The sequence below is a fragment of the Fukomys damarensis genome, unplaced genomic scaffold, assembly GCF_012274545.1.
Source record: "Fukomys damarensis isolate Sample0158 unplaced genomic scaffold, DMR_v1.0_HiC HiC_scaffold_22, whole genome shotgun sequence".
Classification (NCBI taxonomy): Eukaryota; Metazoa; Chordata; class Mammalia; order Rodentia; family Bathyergidae; genus Fukomys; species Fukomys damarensis.
In genome coordinates this window covers 13,204,591-13,221,679 of record NW_022900934.1, presented here as the reverse complement: position 1 = coordinate 13,221,679, position 17,089 = coordinate 13,204,591, and the positions used below count along the sequence as shown (strand labels likewise).

Below are 17,089 nucleotides of genomic sequence, written 5' to 3'. Positions count from 1 at the left end.
AGACTCACTCAGTTTTAAAGCAGCCGTCCCTCCGCCTAGCGGCCAGCGAACCCCCTCCTCCTGTCTCGCGCTGGTGGGAGACTAAGTGGGCCCCGGGGCGGACATGCAAGTGTGACCTTCGCTTCGGGACACAGTGGGGAGCGGGCACGCGCGGCGCACGGGCACCGGCACAAGACTTCGCTCGTGCGTGGCAGGAGTGACGGGGCCCAAGGAGGCGCTGGCGGGCAGGAGCTGGAAGACCCTGGGCGCTGTGCGTCCTCGTGCCCAGGAGTGAGTGGGGGCAGGAAGGGGCGTTCTCCTCCCAGGGACAGTGACAAATGACGCCCACCCTCTAGGAGCAGTCCAGTGAGCATCTTCGCCACCCCTCTGTGGCCGTTTCTACAGATGCACGGGAGTCAGAGAGAAAATTAAAACTGCGGGCAACCACGCCAGCCACGGACGGCGGACTTCAGCAGGACCCCGCCGTCATCAAGCCACAGACTCCTTGCTACCACCAAGCAGGTCAGGGTCACAGGCACCCAGGACCTCTGCGCTTGCTGGAACATTCTCTCACCTAGTTTTCTCACAGGAAGCGCTTCCTTCAGTATTGACTCAAATGTCCCCTCCCAGAAGGGGGCTGTCGCCTTCACCTTACCCTGCTCTAAACCATCTGCAGTTTGTCCCTTGACAGCACTGCTCAGCAAATACCCAGCTGCCCAAATCCAACCTACTCCCTTCTTACACCCAAAGGATGCTGGGAAAAAGGTTTTGAATTCTAGGAGGCTGGAAAAAAGCCCAAAAGAATATTTTGCAATACAAAGTAACAAGATATTTTGCTGAGGTAGGCATGGCATTGCATGCCTATAATCCCAGGGCTCTTGGGAAGCTGAGGCAGGAGAATCTCAAATTTAATTGCAGCCTGGGCAATTTAACAAGATCCTGCCTTAAAATAAAAGTGGTTGGGAGGCTGAGGCAGGAGGATTGCTGTGAGTTCGAGACTAGCCTGGGCTACATAGTGAGTTCTAGGTCAGTCTCAACTACATAGTGAGACCGTGTCTCAAAAAAAACAAAAAAAAAACAAAAACAAAAAAAAAGTGGTTGTGGATGTAGCTCTCTATGAAGGCCTGGGTTCAACCCCCGATACTGCAAAACAAAACAACAAAAGGAAAATGAGGGTGAGGACTGGCTGAAATTCAAATTTCAGGGTCTGTAAAATGTTACTGGCCCTTGGCCATACCTCTATTATCCCCTTTGGCTGCTTTTATGTCAGGGAAAGGGGGAGCAGTGTAGACAGTTGCAGACCCTATGTGGAAGTCACACCGGTAACTTCATCTCGACTGAGGTCAGGGCTGACCCCATGAAATCGCCACAGCATGGCCAACCCCAGGACAGTGCCAGACAATATGTATCTGCTGGTTATTCTTTTTGTTTCTTGAGTCAGGGCCTCACTACGTAGTCCAGGGTGGCACTGAACTCATGGCGCTCCTGCCTCAGCCTCCCAAGTGCTGGGATTGCAGGTGTGTGCCACCACGCCTGGCCCTGAGGTCATTATAATGAGCTACCTTTCAGGGCACGCTGAGCCTTGATCTTTGGCTGGAGTGTTGGTGGGGCAAATCTTTACTAGGGAACCACTGGGCCAGAGAAAGGGGTCACTGTCCAGTGGAATCCTTACCTTTCAAGACTGCTCCACTCTCCCAGGACCAGAGCTGTGGACAGGATGTGCCAGGAAGCACCCACTTCCTGCTATCCAGGGCCACCCTGAGGCCACAGGGCTCTGCCTCAGCCCCCTCCCCTGTTCATCCCTCCCTGCCATTCCCCTGCTTCCCAGAACCACCCGCAGGGGTGGTCGTCTCTAAGGCACACTGCAGGCCTCTCCTCCTCTGGGTTGTATGAACCTAAGACAAAGCCATCCCAACCACTTGGAAAACTGCAAATTCGAGGACGACCAAGCCATTTTGCCAAAACAGTTTAATTTAAAAAAAAAGAAAAGAAAAGAAAAAAAAAGAAAGAAAGAAAAGTGAAGAACCTGAAAAAACTGGGAAGGGAGGAAGGGAGAACCCAAAACACCATACCGTGTGAGTCCACTGGCTCAGTCACAAAGAAACACCATCATCAAAAAAGATATTTAAGTTTAATACAAATTTTATACAAAGAAAATGTGAAAAAATACTTCCATATGCTAAAAGCAATTATGCTTCACAAATAAGGCCAGCTAGGCTATTTTTTTCTTTTTTGACAACTGCAATTCACAAATGTTCTTTCTCCTGTTTTCTTCTAGTATGTCTTATTTCTTCTCTAATATGGGTAACTAGCTGGAAACTGTACAGTTTGCATCCTCTTAACAATGAAGAGAAATGAGACTAAAATGTACAACGAAACGTACTAGAATGATATCGTACAATTAATTTTCTCTTATACATACATCACCTTTCGCTTTGATCAATGCCTTTTGCTTTGCACGACATATAAAATGATACTACAGCATACGTAGTGTAACAGACAGCATGACGCTCTTGCTTTCTCTCATACTGCCTCTGCTTCATGCTTACATAAAAACGTAGAACTGCATCCTGGAAATAATACCTACGTGCTCCATCCCAGACGCACCTGACCCTGCGTGCATCCGGCCTCGGCCATCCTGCATCCAAGGAGGGAGCTTATCAAAGGTGAGCGAGCATGTTTAAAGGACTCATAAAGCAAAGAAAAAAGATTTTTCTTTGTTGCCTAGTTTATGACCCTTAACACTTCCTACCTTCTTCAATTCTGCAATCTAGCTGAAGCGGGGCTTGTTTCTGTGTAGCCTCTGTAAACAAGGTTGTTTTCCCTTTTAGGAGTCCTCATTGAAATCACACAAAAGAAATGTGCTCCCCCAGCTCCGATCTGGAGAGCCTCATTTTGCGACATAATAATAACAGCATTGTGAGGGGCCAGTGGCTTCCCATGGCTGTGCCCAGGCCGCAGACTCCCTCTGAGGACACCAGCACAGTTCCCCGTGGATCCCAGGACCAGGACCCGCAGGTGACACTGACCCCTCGGCCCAGCCCCGACCACTCTGGACCACTGGGCATCCCTCTTCCCAACATCAAAACATTCTTTTTTGTTGTTGGGTTTTTAAACTTTTCTTTTTTTTTTTTTATAAGTTAAAGTCCATACAAATATAAAAAGGGAAGGTACTCTAGGTCAGTGACATCCACAATTGTACATTATTTACACCTAAAGCTTAGGGCTCGAGTGCCCAACAGTCTCAGCGAGGCCGATGCCAGGCGTTGTGTAGTGTAGGCTGCCCTAGTGCCAGGCACACAGGCCAGGTCTCTATTCCAAATTCTCTGGTCTCGGGGTGGGGGGCACTGTTCTGTCTTCGCTGTTTCCTCTTCTCCTGGCGTCCAGGCTGCTGTCCCATGGGGTGGGCGGTCGGCGACACCACTCGCCCTTAGTCCCAGAAGGGGTCCAGCCGAGACTCTTTGGGGAGGAGGCTCTTGGCACTGGTGCCAGCACTGTGCTCCGAGCGGGCCGACCCGCGTTTCTCCTCGCTGCTGCTCCAGGAACTGGATTTGCTGCTCCGGGAATGGTCTGGGGAGGGAAGCCAAAGGGTTCAGCACAGCCACCCGGCCAGGGCAGCTATCAACACAGGGCATCCGCTCGGCTCTGGAAAGCCACCTTCCCACCCCACTGCACACAGCAACGAAGGTTAAAAGAGAGCCACCGCTGACTTCCCCAAACCTGCGGGTCTCCACAGTACAGAGGTGAAACTGCTCGTGTTTTAGGACCTAACAAGAACCGGCTGGAAAATCAGGTCATCAAGCTCGGAACACAGATTAGGGAGAGAGGTGCCCTGCTGCTGAGGGAGGCATTTCCCGTGCTGTCGCCCGAATGGGCACCCTCCTCAGGACGTCAGTGAATGACATCCAGCACCCCATGCATTCCTGCTTCTGACCCTGGCCATTAGAGAGAGGCCACAAAATCTGGCATGCAGTCTACTGACATTAACGAAGTTCCTCTCATGACTTACAGGGAATTTGAAAACTGGACTCATGACCAAGCCCCTGCCGCCCACCCAAGGGGGAGGATTGCAGAAGAGAAGGAGGGTCGACCAGATAGCTGAGTCCTCCGGACGCACAGGACCAGGACTGGAGGCTCTCAGGTAGGACATATGTAGGGGTTGGTAAAGGAAGCAAAGCAGGTAAGAGAAAGGATGGCTTCAGGGACATTTAAGAGCTAGGGGTGGCTGAGTAAGAAGCAAGGAAGGCAAAGGGAGACCTAAACAAGTCGTCCAGAAGAGCACCTCAGCTATCTATGGCACCCAGGCCTGTGGCTCCACAGGAAGGGTGGAAGGGTGTGGGTGCCAGCCCCACCGCCAGCCAGGAAGATGCCACCATGTCCTAGAACGCTGACCAAGTGCCGAGAGACTTTTTAAAAAGTTTTTCTCAAGGTGGAACATTTGATTAAAGGAAGTTGAGTGTCCAGGTTAGAGATGGACTTGGAGTGGGTGGGAAAGGGGACCTCGTGGGGCCTGCACCGACCGCTGCCTGGCCAGAGGCGTCTGTGGGAAGGCGAGGAGTGCGGAAGGAAAGAGATCGCCAGACAGGGCCCGCCTCTCGGGAGAAAACTCAGAGCACCTGCGTCGATGGCCAAAGCGGGACAGTTTAAGGGAGACGGATGTGGATGGGGCCGAGTCCTGATCCTGAATCCACCTCTTTCGCAGTGCTCTCCCCTGCTGCTTTTACTTCTGGGGAGGGGGGGGGGATGGCCCTGGGCATCCCTGTGACACAAGGAAACCCCGCTGTGCAGCAAAGAGGCTGCATCAAGTCCTGCAGGGGCCACTAGGAGAAGCACGGACCGGGACTGCTGAGGCATCTGCGGGACCCAACTCCCCTCAGGGCCAGGACCCAGGGTGCCCTCAACAAAGCGAACCATCTGCTCTCTCACATCCGGAAGTGGTGGGTGAGAGAGGCGGGGCTAAGAGGAACACGGCAAAGCGAAGACCCGATGCTGGAGAGGACAGCAGAGGACGCCCACAGAGAAACACAGACACACACAGACGAGGCTTCTCCCGGCAGCTCCGCCAGCCAGGCTCATACTTACACTTCTGGGCGGGGTAGTTGGGGTGCGGCTGGTGGTCTGTGGTGGTTGGGGCATAGGCAGGTTGCTTGTCACACCTTTTGCTAACTGAAGAGATAGCACAGTAGCCTCAGAGTCCGTCAGTGAGCTGCAATTCCGTACAACCCCACGGGCTCACTATCTTGCTGGGCAACAGACCACGGTCACTAGAACCAGCTGGCTCCTTCATGGGTCACCTGCTCCAACTCAACGCACTCGTGGGAGACTACAGCTTTTTAAAATGTGTATCAAACCACAAACATGATTACTGGACACAGCACAGCATTATTACAGGCAGGAAGTGAGGTGCGAGATGACATAAAGCAGCCCAGCACTTGGTAAACCAAAGTCTCAGGATGCTGCAGTTCTCTGAAGCCAATAACCTTCTCGCTCTGCCAATAAGCCCGGCCAAACCAGAGAGACACAGGCAGGTGCCAGGACCCCTCTGGGGCTGGAGGCACCACACAAGTATCTAAGCACAGGGGACAGGAGTCTGCAGCCCGAGTGAGGACAGAACCGGGAGGCTGGATGGAAGAGGTACTGAGGGGCTACATCCTCAGCTTCAGCAGAGGGACCCCCAAAAATCACACCTGAAATCGAAGATCCAAAAACACTGTGAGCTCAAAAGACTCCGCCCCAAAAAAACCACTGATGTGGTGAAGATTTTGGTAGGGAGGTTTTAAAAAAAACTGAAAATAAGATAAAAAGAGGAAGAAAAAGGAAACTCAAGAAGGCACAGGCTGCCCAGGTGTGGCGGTGGGCAAGCACAGCAGGCGCGCTCCCTGTGGTGAGCGAGCGGCACAGTCACAGTCACGGAGACGGAGACGCGAGCAAGGGCGTCACAGACTCGGGCCAACACGATGAGAAGACATCACTGCGTCCCAGAGAGAATGCACAGAACAGAAGGAGGGAGAGAAGTCGAGGGCCACCGAGGGGCTGTGAGGGCTGCCCTGGGCCCTGTTACCCAGCACTCGGGAAACGGCAACCTCAGCTTTTCAGGCCCAATAAGCGCTAAAGCCAAAGTCCCGAAACGGAGGTCCACGGAGGAACGGTACTGACACATTCAGAGGGAAGGACCGGAAGCAACAGGGGCCTGGGCAGAGGTTTTCCTTTCTGGGTGATTCTCTGACCTTACTACTCTGCTGCTTCGGCGAGCAGGGGAGGCCCCATCCTGACACCAGATGCAGACTAGCCGCTAAGGAAGCCCAGGTGGCTGCCGCCTGCCTTGCTCCATGAGGTGTCGCAGGTGCCACCCCTGAGAAGCCAGTGGCAGCAGAAGCTGGCTGTGTGCGGGGTGGGGAGGAGTGCAAGGGTCTTTCCACTGTGACATGGAGACTGCTTGGTGAGAAAGCAGGAAGAAGCCAGGACTTCGTTTCCCAGCAGGCCCGAGGCCCTCCCTGTTCCTCCTGCTCACACCACGATGTCACCACAGCACCGACCGGAAGCGGGTGTGTGCGTGTTCCAACCCCGGGGAGGGAACCAGGGCCTTCAAACTGAACCACATCCCAGCCCTTTTTATTTTGAGACAGGGTCTTCCTGCTTCAGCCTCCTAGAGTGTTAGGATGGCACGTATGTGCCAGCATGCCTGGCTGTTTGGGAATTGTTTCTGCTTTTTGTAAGGATAGAACCGAGGGCCTTGGGCATGCTAGAGCACCAACAACTGAGCCCTGTGGACATGCCTTTGCCCAGCCTCTCAGGAGGTCCAAACACGGAGCTGAATCTCTTTCAGTATAGTACTGGGCCAGCTTCGATTTTTACCTCAAACCTGGGAAAAGGCCCTTTCTTGCATGGAAATCCCAGATTCTCAGGAACGCTGTTTTGTTTTGAGACAGAGTTTCAATGTAATTCAGGCTGGACTTGAACTCACTATGTAGCCCCACGTTGTCCTTGAACTCACAATGATCCTCTGGCCTCAGCCTCCCAAGTTCTGGGTTACAGGCACACGCCACCATGCCCGGCATCCTGCTTTTTTGACACAAAGTCCTAAAATAACATTTAGACTTTAACAAGTCCTTGCCCAGATAGAGCCTGGGGGGTTCCACAAGACTGTGGTGAATGTTACCGTATGGCGGAGTGTGTGAGGAGAGGCGGTGCAGACAGGATGGAAAGACCGGAGAGACAGCTAAGGGGCTGAGGAAGGGGAGGACAGATTTCAGGCAGTGCTGCTCACTGTGGTAGCCATTAGCTATTTACAGTAAGTAGATGAAATGTTCAGGTCCAATCCTCAGTCACTGAGCCACCACTGGAGGGAGGGCTCGGCAGCCACATGTGGCCAATGCTGGCCTAAGACCATGGTCCTCACTGTAAACTTTCTTGTGGGAACGGGGTGCCGAGGAAGGAGGAAGGAAGCTGGAGGCGGGAGATGTTTAAATACCCAGGGAAGGAGGCAACTCAGAACGAGGACTCCGGCTGCGATGAAGTCCAGGGCAGCGGCAGCACTCAGGGGAGGCAGGGAGGGCTGGGCCGGGCTCACAGGGGCGACATCAAGACTGTGACAGGACGAGCCTGCGCTCTCGGGTGACGTCTAGTGAAGCCCCGGGTGGCGTACGGGGAGTGACAGTACAAAGGCAGCCTCTGCCCCATAGACGTGGACAGGAAACGAGGGTGGGAGGTGGGCCTGTCCGTGAGGATGCACCGGAAGCTCCAGCCACGGAGGGTGCAGGGTTGAGGTAAAGGAGGAACAGGAAGAGCTGGGTCAATGGGGTTAAACGGGAAAGCCAGGGCCCCATCGGCAGCCCGGATGTTCCCAGAGATCGCTGCCCTAGGAACTGAGCTGCTATGCAGCTGCTTCTGACTGAAAACGGAAGCAACAGGCTCCCTGAGTCTCCTTGGCTCGATGGTGGTGTCCAGAGACCTACACAACAGTCCTGGCCCCTACAGTCACTCCCTGAGCTACCCAAGTACCAAGTTCACTCCACTGTGCCTCAATTCCTCCCTGTCACGGAAACAGTTAACTTTTCTCATAAAGGCAGAGTGTCAGTGTGACCGCTGTGTCTGTGCTGCCTGCTTTTTAGCAAAACCCAGCGAGTGCGCTTCGGCCTGCCTGGGAAACTCTCCGCTCCTCCTAGGACACCAGGGTGCCTAGGCAGGGGTCAGCCAACCAGGACCCCCAACCAGCCCACCCAACTTCCACTTCTGCACATCGAGATCAACTGTCAGTCCTACTTTTGCTTCTTTATCACCGATGCCTGTGTTCCTGCTGTCCGGAGCCGCACATCTGGGCAGACACCACGTACCCTGCAGATCTTAACTCACTACCTGGGCTTTTATAAAAATTGTGTGCCAGCCCCAGGTCTGGGTGGTACCTCACTCACCTCAGAGATGGGAAGGCAGGCATCTCCCAACCATCCTGTACACAGTGCTCCTCCCAAGAGTCCCGTGTAAGTGGCATTATGAATACCTCCAAATGCCGTGTCACTAAAACTACTTCACTGCTCCAAAATCCAGTGTCTGAAACAGTATTTCCTATCTTGGACCTCACTTATGCGACTGTCCCCACTTTCATGCATCCACGATCCTGTTTGTTTGTCTTTTTCTTTTCTTTTCTTTTTTTTTTTTGGTACCGGGGATTGAACTTGGGTCCTTTCACTTGCAAGGCAGGCGGCAGAACCACTGAGCTAAACCCCCAGCCGCTTAGTTCATATTTTTTAACTTAAATTTTAAGAGATGTTTTTTTTTTTAAATCACCACCACCAAAAGGCAGAAACATCCATCAGACTTGCCATAAGGCCACTCTTCAAATTAACTTCATAAAAAGCGAAATGCAGCACCACATTTTGGGGGACACCAAAGGCTGTTGGTGGTGAAGGAGACCTCAAAATGATCCAAGACACCAATGATACCTTAGTGCTACACTGGGCTGAGGCCTGAGGGACTGAAGAAAAAAATGGGATAGGAGTAGCTTTTCCCTTCATTTTTCCCAGAACCCGAGATTGAACTCAGTGGCTCCCTCGCCCAGCACCGTACCCCATCCCTTTTTATTCTTTGAGACAAGATCTCACAAAGGTACAGGGACTGGGCTCAAACTTGCAATCTTCCTGCCTCAGTCTCCCAAGGAGCTGGGATAAGACGCGACGCCAAATGCAGGGGAATCAGGGGAATCTGTTTTTCAACAAATAACTGTACTTAAATCATATTCAATGTTGAGTTCATATTCTGCGTAGAGTCAGCACACGCCACTCCTGTATCTCTCCCACCCAAGTCCCACACACCCTTCAAGGTCTTGCTCCCTTGGGAAAGCATTCCTAGCCGTCCTAACAATGGACCTTGTTTCCTCCTCTACACACTCACACTTTGCAAAAGTGAAATTAAATTTTTTATTTTCAGCTTAATGAGAATCAATTATCAGGCAAAAGGATCCTGGAGCTGAGGTGACAAGTCAGAATCCAAACAAAACTGTCCTCAACAAAGAAAGTATACTTCTGAAATCTTCTACAATGACTAAAACTAGCTGAAGAGGGTGCAAGAAAAGGACTTCCCGGGCTAGGAGAGGAAGACTGCTCAAATCCCACAGAAGATTCCAGAAGTCTCCAAAAATTCCCTCAGCATGCCCAAGTATTCCCCGGAGGAAAGGTCTGCCCACAACTGTCTTCACCTCTCTGAGGCTCAGGCACCCTCATACACCAAACACACTGGGACCTCAAGAGTTTCACACAGCACCACCTACTTCATCATTCCACCGAGAGCAGAGTTTTGTGTCCAAGTAAAGTTTTACATGGATTCTCCAATAAGCACAACAAACATGGGCAAGTCTGACCAGTGTGGAGAGGTACTGGAAAACTGCCTTGACCAGACACACCCTCACCCCACAGTCCCACCCAAGGCCCCCCAAAAGATCCTTAACAGCTTGTAAACCACTGCTATAAACCCTTGTTCTCCCTGACAAAATGGCTCCGCACCTGCCCCACTGTAAAGCACCATCCGCCCACCAGGGGGCAACATACCAGATCCTTGGTTGGAGCCTAAGAGAATGGAGGAGGGCGTCTCTCTGGAACCAGAAAGGTCAAGGGTCTAGAAAAACAAAACAAGGATGGACTCAGAACGCTGGGGCCAATGAAGGCCCTAGGGAAACCGAATGAGTCATGACAGGGCTCATCGCTCCCTTCCACCCATCTGTACCTGGTGGTGGTCAGGTGGCTGCCGTGTGAGGCAGGCTCCACACATCTCTGCCATCTCCCAGTCTCAACACCAGAACACAGCACTGTGGGGGCACCTTGCTCAACACTACAGTCTCAGCTTCCAGAACATTCTGTTTCCTCAACTTCACCCACTACCCTCACCACCTCCAGACTTTTGCTGTACCAAAAAGTGTATTATTTTAAAATTCTATCAATTCCATCTTATTGCATGTTAGCCTCTTACTAAGGAACACTTACTAGTGAAACTCCGGTGTTATTACTGATAACCTAATGATTTTGCTTTTCCTCATATTCACTGAATACACAGCGACGACAAAGCTAGAAACTGATTAGTGTGCCCCATAAAATAGTCTCTGCATAAAACTGATGTCACACATACTGCATGCTGAAAAATTGGCAGGTGCCACGTTCATGGGCAGATACGGCAGCAATGAGCCACATGTGGCTGTTTAAATTTAAATGAACTAAAATTGAATAAAACTTAAAAACCAGATGGTTGGTCAGAGTAGCCACATTCTGAGAAGTACCTGGTGAGACTGCTTCACCCCGCAGTCCCACACACAGCAGGGGTCATCGGGGAGAAAGACATGAGGAACGGTCCCAGGCACAAAGGGATGCGTGTCACCAGACAGGACACAGGGCAGTCCTCACCGAGCCACTGTCCTTGCTCTTCTCAGCTGACGTCTCCTTCTCCTTGGAGGCACTGGCCGTGTCTGCAGGGGCTGACTGGGCACTGGCAGAGCTCCCCTGAGAAGGCTTGTTTAGTGTTTCCGTGTTCGCCTCAGTATCCGCTTCCTGCTGAGGGGCAGTAGCTGGGGACAAAGGGGGAAGGAAGACGCCACATGGATGCCAAATGCAATGGTTTCGGGCTTCAACCCGCGCCCCAGTGGCTCAGCACCTACGTGGCCCGAACAAGCTCTGTGAAGCAGGTCACTGCATCCCCACCCCACCCAGACCACAGTGGCCAGACCCCAAGTGTCCCCAGAAGCTGAGTTCCAAACTGAGTGGGGGGAAAAATTTTTTTAACTACTTAGCAATTCAAATTTTACATCATTCTACAGAGGAAGCATGTTCTCAGAGCAAATGACACCCATCCACGAGAGCTGGCCTGTGGCTACCAAGGGAGACTCGCCCTGTTACAGTCCCCGGGCTTAGAACTGCCTTGTGGATGTATTTTTGTCTGAGAAGGGCAGGGAAACCGTGAGCAAAGCACCATGTCAGAGGGAGGGCACGGAACTTGCCCTCTGGAGGTGGTAGGAATTGGAAAAACAGAAGTGTAGGTGTTTGAGAGAATTTATGGACAGCAAGGAAAGCTGAGGGACAGCTTGAGTATCTGGCGATGACAACACAAGGCTCTAGACACTGAGGAACTTGCAGGAGACTCTACTGAAGTAGACATAAAATAAAGCCCTGCTGTGTCATAATAAAGTTTTATTGGCACAGAGCTCTTCCATCCACTTGTGTACCTGAGGCTGCTTTGTGTCTACCACAGTGAAGTTCAGTGGCTGTGAGAGAGACCGTGTGGCCCACAAAGCCTCCAATATTCACGGGGCCCTTACAGAAGAAGCCTGCGGGTCCCTAGACTGCAGGTTCTCAAACATAATCCCTCACACAGCACTTTGATTTGCCACCTTGTGTTATTTGTAGAAACTTTTAATACATTCTGTAAAATGGAGAACTCAGAGTTGCCTTCTTTTTTGGCTGCTCTGGGGATAACCAGGGCCTGCAAAGGCCAGACAAGTGCGACACCTAGGAAACTCCGCTTCCAGGCCAAGATTTTTAGTTCTTACTACATAAAGCTAGGATGGTTTGTCATAAATGAACACGAATTGGCAAGATGAACTTTTCAGTGTTCCAGGCAAGTGCTACTCAGGGAGGATCTCTCCCGCTGGAGGTGCCAGGCTTGCGGCTCGCCTGCAAGGCGTATTAGAAAGGCTGACTACAAACGCTGCTGAGCAGCCTCCACGTCAGGCTAGCTCCATGCTGACACCTGTTCCTCAAGAACTGGGAATCTACATTATTCAAAGCCCAGGGTCCATCACTCCCCCAAAACAGCAGAGGTTCTCTGCATCAGGACTACGGACACTTTGGCAGATCGTTCCATTCTGGGGGTGCAATGCGGTGCACTGCAGTGCGCTGCAGGATGTTCGGAGAACCGAGACTCTGCGAAGGAGTCAAGCTCCGAACAACCATGCCATGGCGACACGTCTGCACGTCGCTGTCTCGTGCACAAGGTACACCTGTTTGTGAGAAACAGCCACAAGGGCCGCAGGTCGGGAGGCGCCCACGTTATACCTGACTGGGTGCAGGACTTCATGTGCTCGGGCCAGTGGGCCTGCTGGCAGGGGTAGTCGCAGTAGCTGGTGTTCCAGCAGCAGTAGAAGATGGCCTCCTTCTTGCAGTTGGCACACCACTGCTTCTTCTTGGTCTCGTCCACCGCCTGCTGCTTCTCAAGCTCCAGCTGCTTCTTCACCTCTGCGATGAGCCGGTCCCGCTCCTGCTCCAGGCTCTGCCGCATTTCGGCCATGGTCAGCTCTGGCGGCGGAGGAGGGGACACTGGCTGCATCACCAACCCTGGCCCCATGGGCAAGGGCATCAGATCCCCAGATTCTGGGCCACACGTGCACACCCTGACTCCAAATGCCCCCCACCAGCTGTGGGCACTGGACCAGTAACCGAGCCCCTCTACTCCAGGGCTTCACCTGCGAGGGAGGCAATCGATTGTGATCATGTCCGGGAGGTGCCCCGCATGGAGAGAAGAGCCCCACGGTGTGAAGCCCAAAGTCCACGATGGGAACTTTATCATCAGCGTAAGGCTTTGCTCCATCAATAAACACTTACGTGACATCTAGCGTTTGTAGGTGCGGTATAAACACTAACGCATGTCATCTTTATACTAATCCTACGCCTTTACGGATGAGGAAAGTGAGGTACCCAGCTAATAAGAGCTTTCTTGTAGGTGGATCCTGGGGCACTGGATCCAGTCTATCAGCTAAGACACTGTGGCTGACTGTGGTGCTAACAGGTAAGCTGTTCCGTTTACTGAGATTTTTCAATAATTGTCCTTCAAATAGTTAAAGTCTATTGCAATTCATTTGCGAGTGGCCTCAGGCCAAAATAAAAATAAATGGTCCCTCAATTCTTAAATTCTCTCCTGGGCCAGGGGTTTAGCTCAGTGGTTCAGTCGCCTGTCCCAAAGCACAAGGTCCCAAGTTCAATCCCCAGTACCAAAAAGACAAAAACAAAAACAAACAAACAAAAACAAATCTCCTTTGGGCAGAAAAGCCTTTCCTAATGTCCATATGGAATGATAAACACAACAAACTACCTTTCTCCACATTGTAAGGTACACAGGTCACATCTAAGCATTTGTAAAAACACAACATTTGCCAGGCATGATGGCGCACCCCTGTAGTCCCACCACTCAGGAGGCTGAGGCAGGAGGATCGCTGTGAGTTTGAGGCTGACATAGGCTACACAGTGAGTTCAAGGCTAGCCTGAACTCCACAGTGACACAACCAACACCCCCTCAACATTCACTGATTAACCAGCGCTTCCGAGACTTGGCTGTGTGACTTGGAACAGCTTCCTTAATGCATCTCTGCCTCATTTTCTTCACTGGAGAACTAGGTTAAGTACAGAACTCTTTCAGTAAGAAACAAAACAGCAAATTCCTGTCACAGCTGGAGGTCAGTAGGAGCTATCATCATCATCAATCTATTGTTGATGTTGGCACAGACGCTCCTCCACTTTATAACGGGGTGACAGCCTGATGAACCCATCATCATAAAATTACAAGGAGCGGACACTCCCAATACTTCCGCACATCCTGGCTCAGCGGCAAAGCGCTCTGCAGAGCCCCAGCTCCTCCCCCAGGACCCCGGCCGGCTGACAGGGAGCTGCCCAGCATCATGGAGGAGGATCTGACCGCACACCATTAGCCCAGGAACAGATGAAAATGCAAAGCCAGATGTGTGGCTCCTACTCAGCGTGTACTGGTTTTGGGGCCATCAGAAAGTCAAAGACTTTTAAATTGAACCCTAATACACCAGGAATCATCTGTACCCTGGGAGAAGAGAGCAGGGGTCCGTCCCCAACACTCCACTTACACCTGATGCAGGGGCCTGTGTTTCCGAGGACTGCACAGCTCAGTCACTTAATTTTCTCCCTCCCAAGAGGCAAGAGCGCCACACCCCAGCCCCACTCCGCCGACAGGGGCCAGGACTCACCCAAATTGTGTTTCATCTCAGACAGCTCCTGCTGGTGCAGCCACTGCAGCTTCTCGATCTCGATCCTCAGCCTGCGGATCTGCAAGAGGACAGCAGAGTCTCAAAGGGCCAGCAGTGGCCACCACAAGGCACCCCCAGCGGCTGACCCAGGATGCAGGCGGCTAGCTCAGTGCTGCCATCCCCCAGCTCCAATCCAGAGAGGGGCGCCAGCGTGAAGCCAAACTTGCAAAAACATGGTCCACAAACCAATAGAGCCCCCTTTTTCAAAGAAATATGGCATTAGAAAAAGCTCTTTAAAGCAAAAACCACATTTTCATGTAAATAAAACATCAAAAACTTGATTATGATTTTGGAATAAAAAAATAAATTACAGGTAGCTGTAACCTATCACCTAACAACAGCACCTATGTGGGTCCAAACTCATTCTTTCACCAGCAAAGCCAATGCCCAACATCTGAAGAACTCACTCAGGGCCAAAGTGAGTAGGAGAGAAAACAGTAAACCTGAGCAGAAGTGATGGAGCTATTTCCGTGTTCATCACTGTGGTTCTCAAATTGGGCAATTTGTCACCCATAACAGGGACAATGTGTAGAGTCACTGCCGGCTGCCACAACCCAGAATGCTACTGACATCTAGTGGGTAGATGTCAAGCTTATGGGGAACGAGCTGCAGGCCAGGACGCCCCCAGGCAGAGGGCAGTCTTGGGCAAATGTCAGTCCGCTGAGCTTGAGGAAACCAGATTCACCCCCACGCAACGTGAAAGATCACATTTCACTACAGAAGTGTGTGTCTAATTCTGGATAGCTGTGTGTTTTCGCTGTAAAACTCAAAAAATTCTGGCACACATCTGAGCCAAAGATGAAGAGGAGGTATTCTGGACATTCGGGGCCCATATTTTTTGTTGTTGTTGCTTGTGAAAACAGGGTCTCGCAATGTAGTTCAGGCCAGCCTCGAACTCGCAGCGATCCTCATGCCTCAGCCTCCCAAGTGCTCGGATGACAGGCGGGTGTCAACATGCCCGGCATGGACCCATACTTTCAAGCACAAGGAGAGGGGAAGGGAGAGGAGGGAGAGGACAGGAGAGGAGGGGAGGGGAAAGCCCTTTTTATCCTGAGTATAATCATAAAGAAGATCACTCAAAAATAAAACCTCGAACTCGCAGCGATCCTCATGCCTCAGCCTCCCAAGTGCTCGGATGACAGGCGGGTGTCAACATGCCCGGCATGGACCCATACTTTCAAGCACAAGGAGAGGGGAAGGGAGAGGAGGGAGAGGACAGGAGAGGAGGGGAGGGGAAAGCCCTTTTTATCCTGAGTATAATCATAAAGAAGATCACTCAAAAATAAAAAAAAAATTATATAATATATAATATATAACTCCATCCCACTTCCAACTCCAGTGGGTTAACTGGGGCTCTGCTTCTGGCTGTATAATTAGAACTGGACAAATCACACAGTACAGGGTGAGTGGCCACAGCCTGGCTCTGGCTAAGTGAAAAGGGCTCCCACCTCCCCCCATAGCCGGCAGGGAAGCTGGGAACCAGCACAGGGACCCCAGGGGGTTTCCAAGACAGCTTCTCGTGGCACCACCTTTACAGCGGCCCGTAAACACCGTTAGTAAATAAAGAATTTGTGTGTCATCTCTGACCTCCGCTATTGTGCTTCCAGTAGTGTTTTTGGAAAGATCGTTATATATTTCTGTCATCGTTCCTTTTATTGCATCCATCATCTGAAAGATAAAAACAGAAACAATCCAGACGATCACTCTCTGCGGCTCTTTTAGGTGACATAAATCAAGTATCGATGCGAATGAAGCACTAGTGCTCGAGCCCAGGAGGCACCTTTGATGAGGTGACAAGGGAGGCAGCAAAGGACAGGCTGTGGCTGGCACCCGGTGGGAGGCGGCTGGGGACGCTGCCAGATGCCCCGCAGCAAGTGCCCGGAGTGACCTCCCCGTTGGCAGCCAGATGCCTCAGCGGTAAGGTGCAGAGACCCTGGGGTACTGAGCAGGGCGGAAACACCACAGTCTCCTGCTGTGGGGGCAGAACACAGGGTAGCGCTAAGTTTCTGCACCATGGATGCAACTGCAGAGGGTGTGTTCCATTTAGCCAGCACAGTGCGGCTGAGGGAGAGGTCACTGTGTTTTGCTACTATTTATTCTTTACCCTTTTAAAAAAAAGTTTCAAGAAATATAATTCATACGACATACAACTGACCATTCAGAGTGCACGGTTCAATGGCTCTTAGGGGTCAGAAGTGTAGCTCAGTGGCAGGGCACATGCACAGGTCCTGAGGACCAAGACCTGCTTCAACCCATAGCACCAAAAAAGAGAAAACAAGAAAGAAAAAGAAAGATGAAAAAATTTTTCCAACAGCTTTTGGTATAGTTGGTTATGTTATCTATCATCACAATGGTAGAACATTTTTACTGACCCCCCCCAAAAGAACTCTTTCCCTTTTAGTCAGTATCCCCACATCACCCCTCGTCTCCCTGACAACCACTAATCTGCTTTCTGTCTCTACGTACGGGTTTCCTTACTCTGGACATCGCACATAAATGGACGTTTACAGCATGCAGGATGCAGTGACCCCAGTTACAGCAAGTGTGAGGGCCCATTCCTTTTTATAGCCCACCACAGGGATGTCG

At 51.5% G+C, this 17,089-nt stretch overlaps 1 protein-coding gene across 26 annotated transcripts in view; it reads right to left on the bottom strand.

The window, feature by feature from the left end:
* Positions 1-2,714: 2,714 nt before the first annotated feature.
* Zmynd8 (zinc finger MYND-type containing 8) overlaps positions 2,715-17,089 on the bottom strand; it is a 123,537-nt gene continuing 109,162 nt past the window's right edge. For 20 of the 26 annotated variants that reach the window (XM_010626247.3, XM_010626260.1, XM_033767053.1 and 17 more), the window contains 7 exons: positions 16,091-16,171; positions 14,444-14,522; positions 12,510-12,749; positions 10,866-11,026; positions 10,020-10,086; positions 5,062-5,145; positions 2,715-3,549 (listed from right to left, as the gene is read on the bottom strand). In XM_010626247.3, coding sequence (XP_010624549.1) covers positions 3,410-3,549; positions 5,062-5,145; positions 10,020-10,086; positions 10,866-11,026; positions 12,510-12,749; positions 14,444-14,522; positions 16,091-16,171 — 852 coding nt within the window. In that variant the 3' untranslated portion in view covers positions 2,715-3,409. The remainder of the gene's footprint in view (positions 3,550-5,061; positions 5,146-10,019; positions 10,087-10,865; positions 11,027-12,509; positions 12,750-14,443; positions 14,523-16,090; positions 16,172-17,089) is intronic. The other 6 variants (XM_033767058.1, XM_033767060.1, XM_033767062.1 and 3 more) reach the window with 1 other exon arrangement.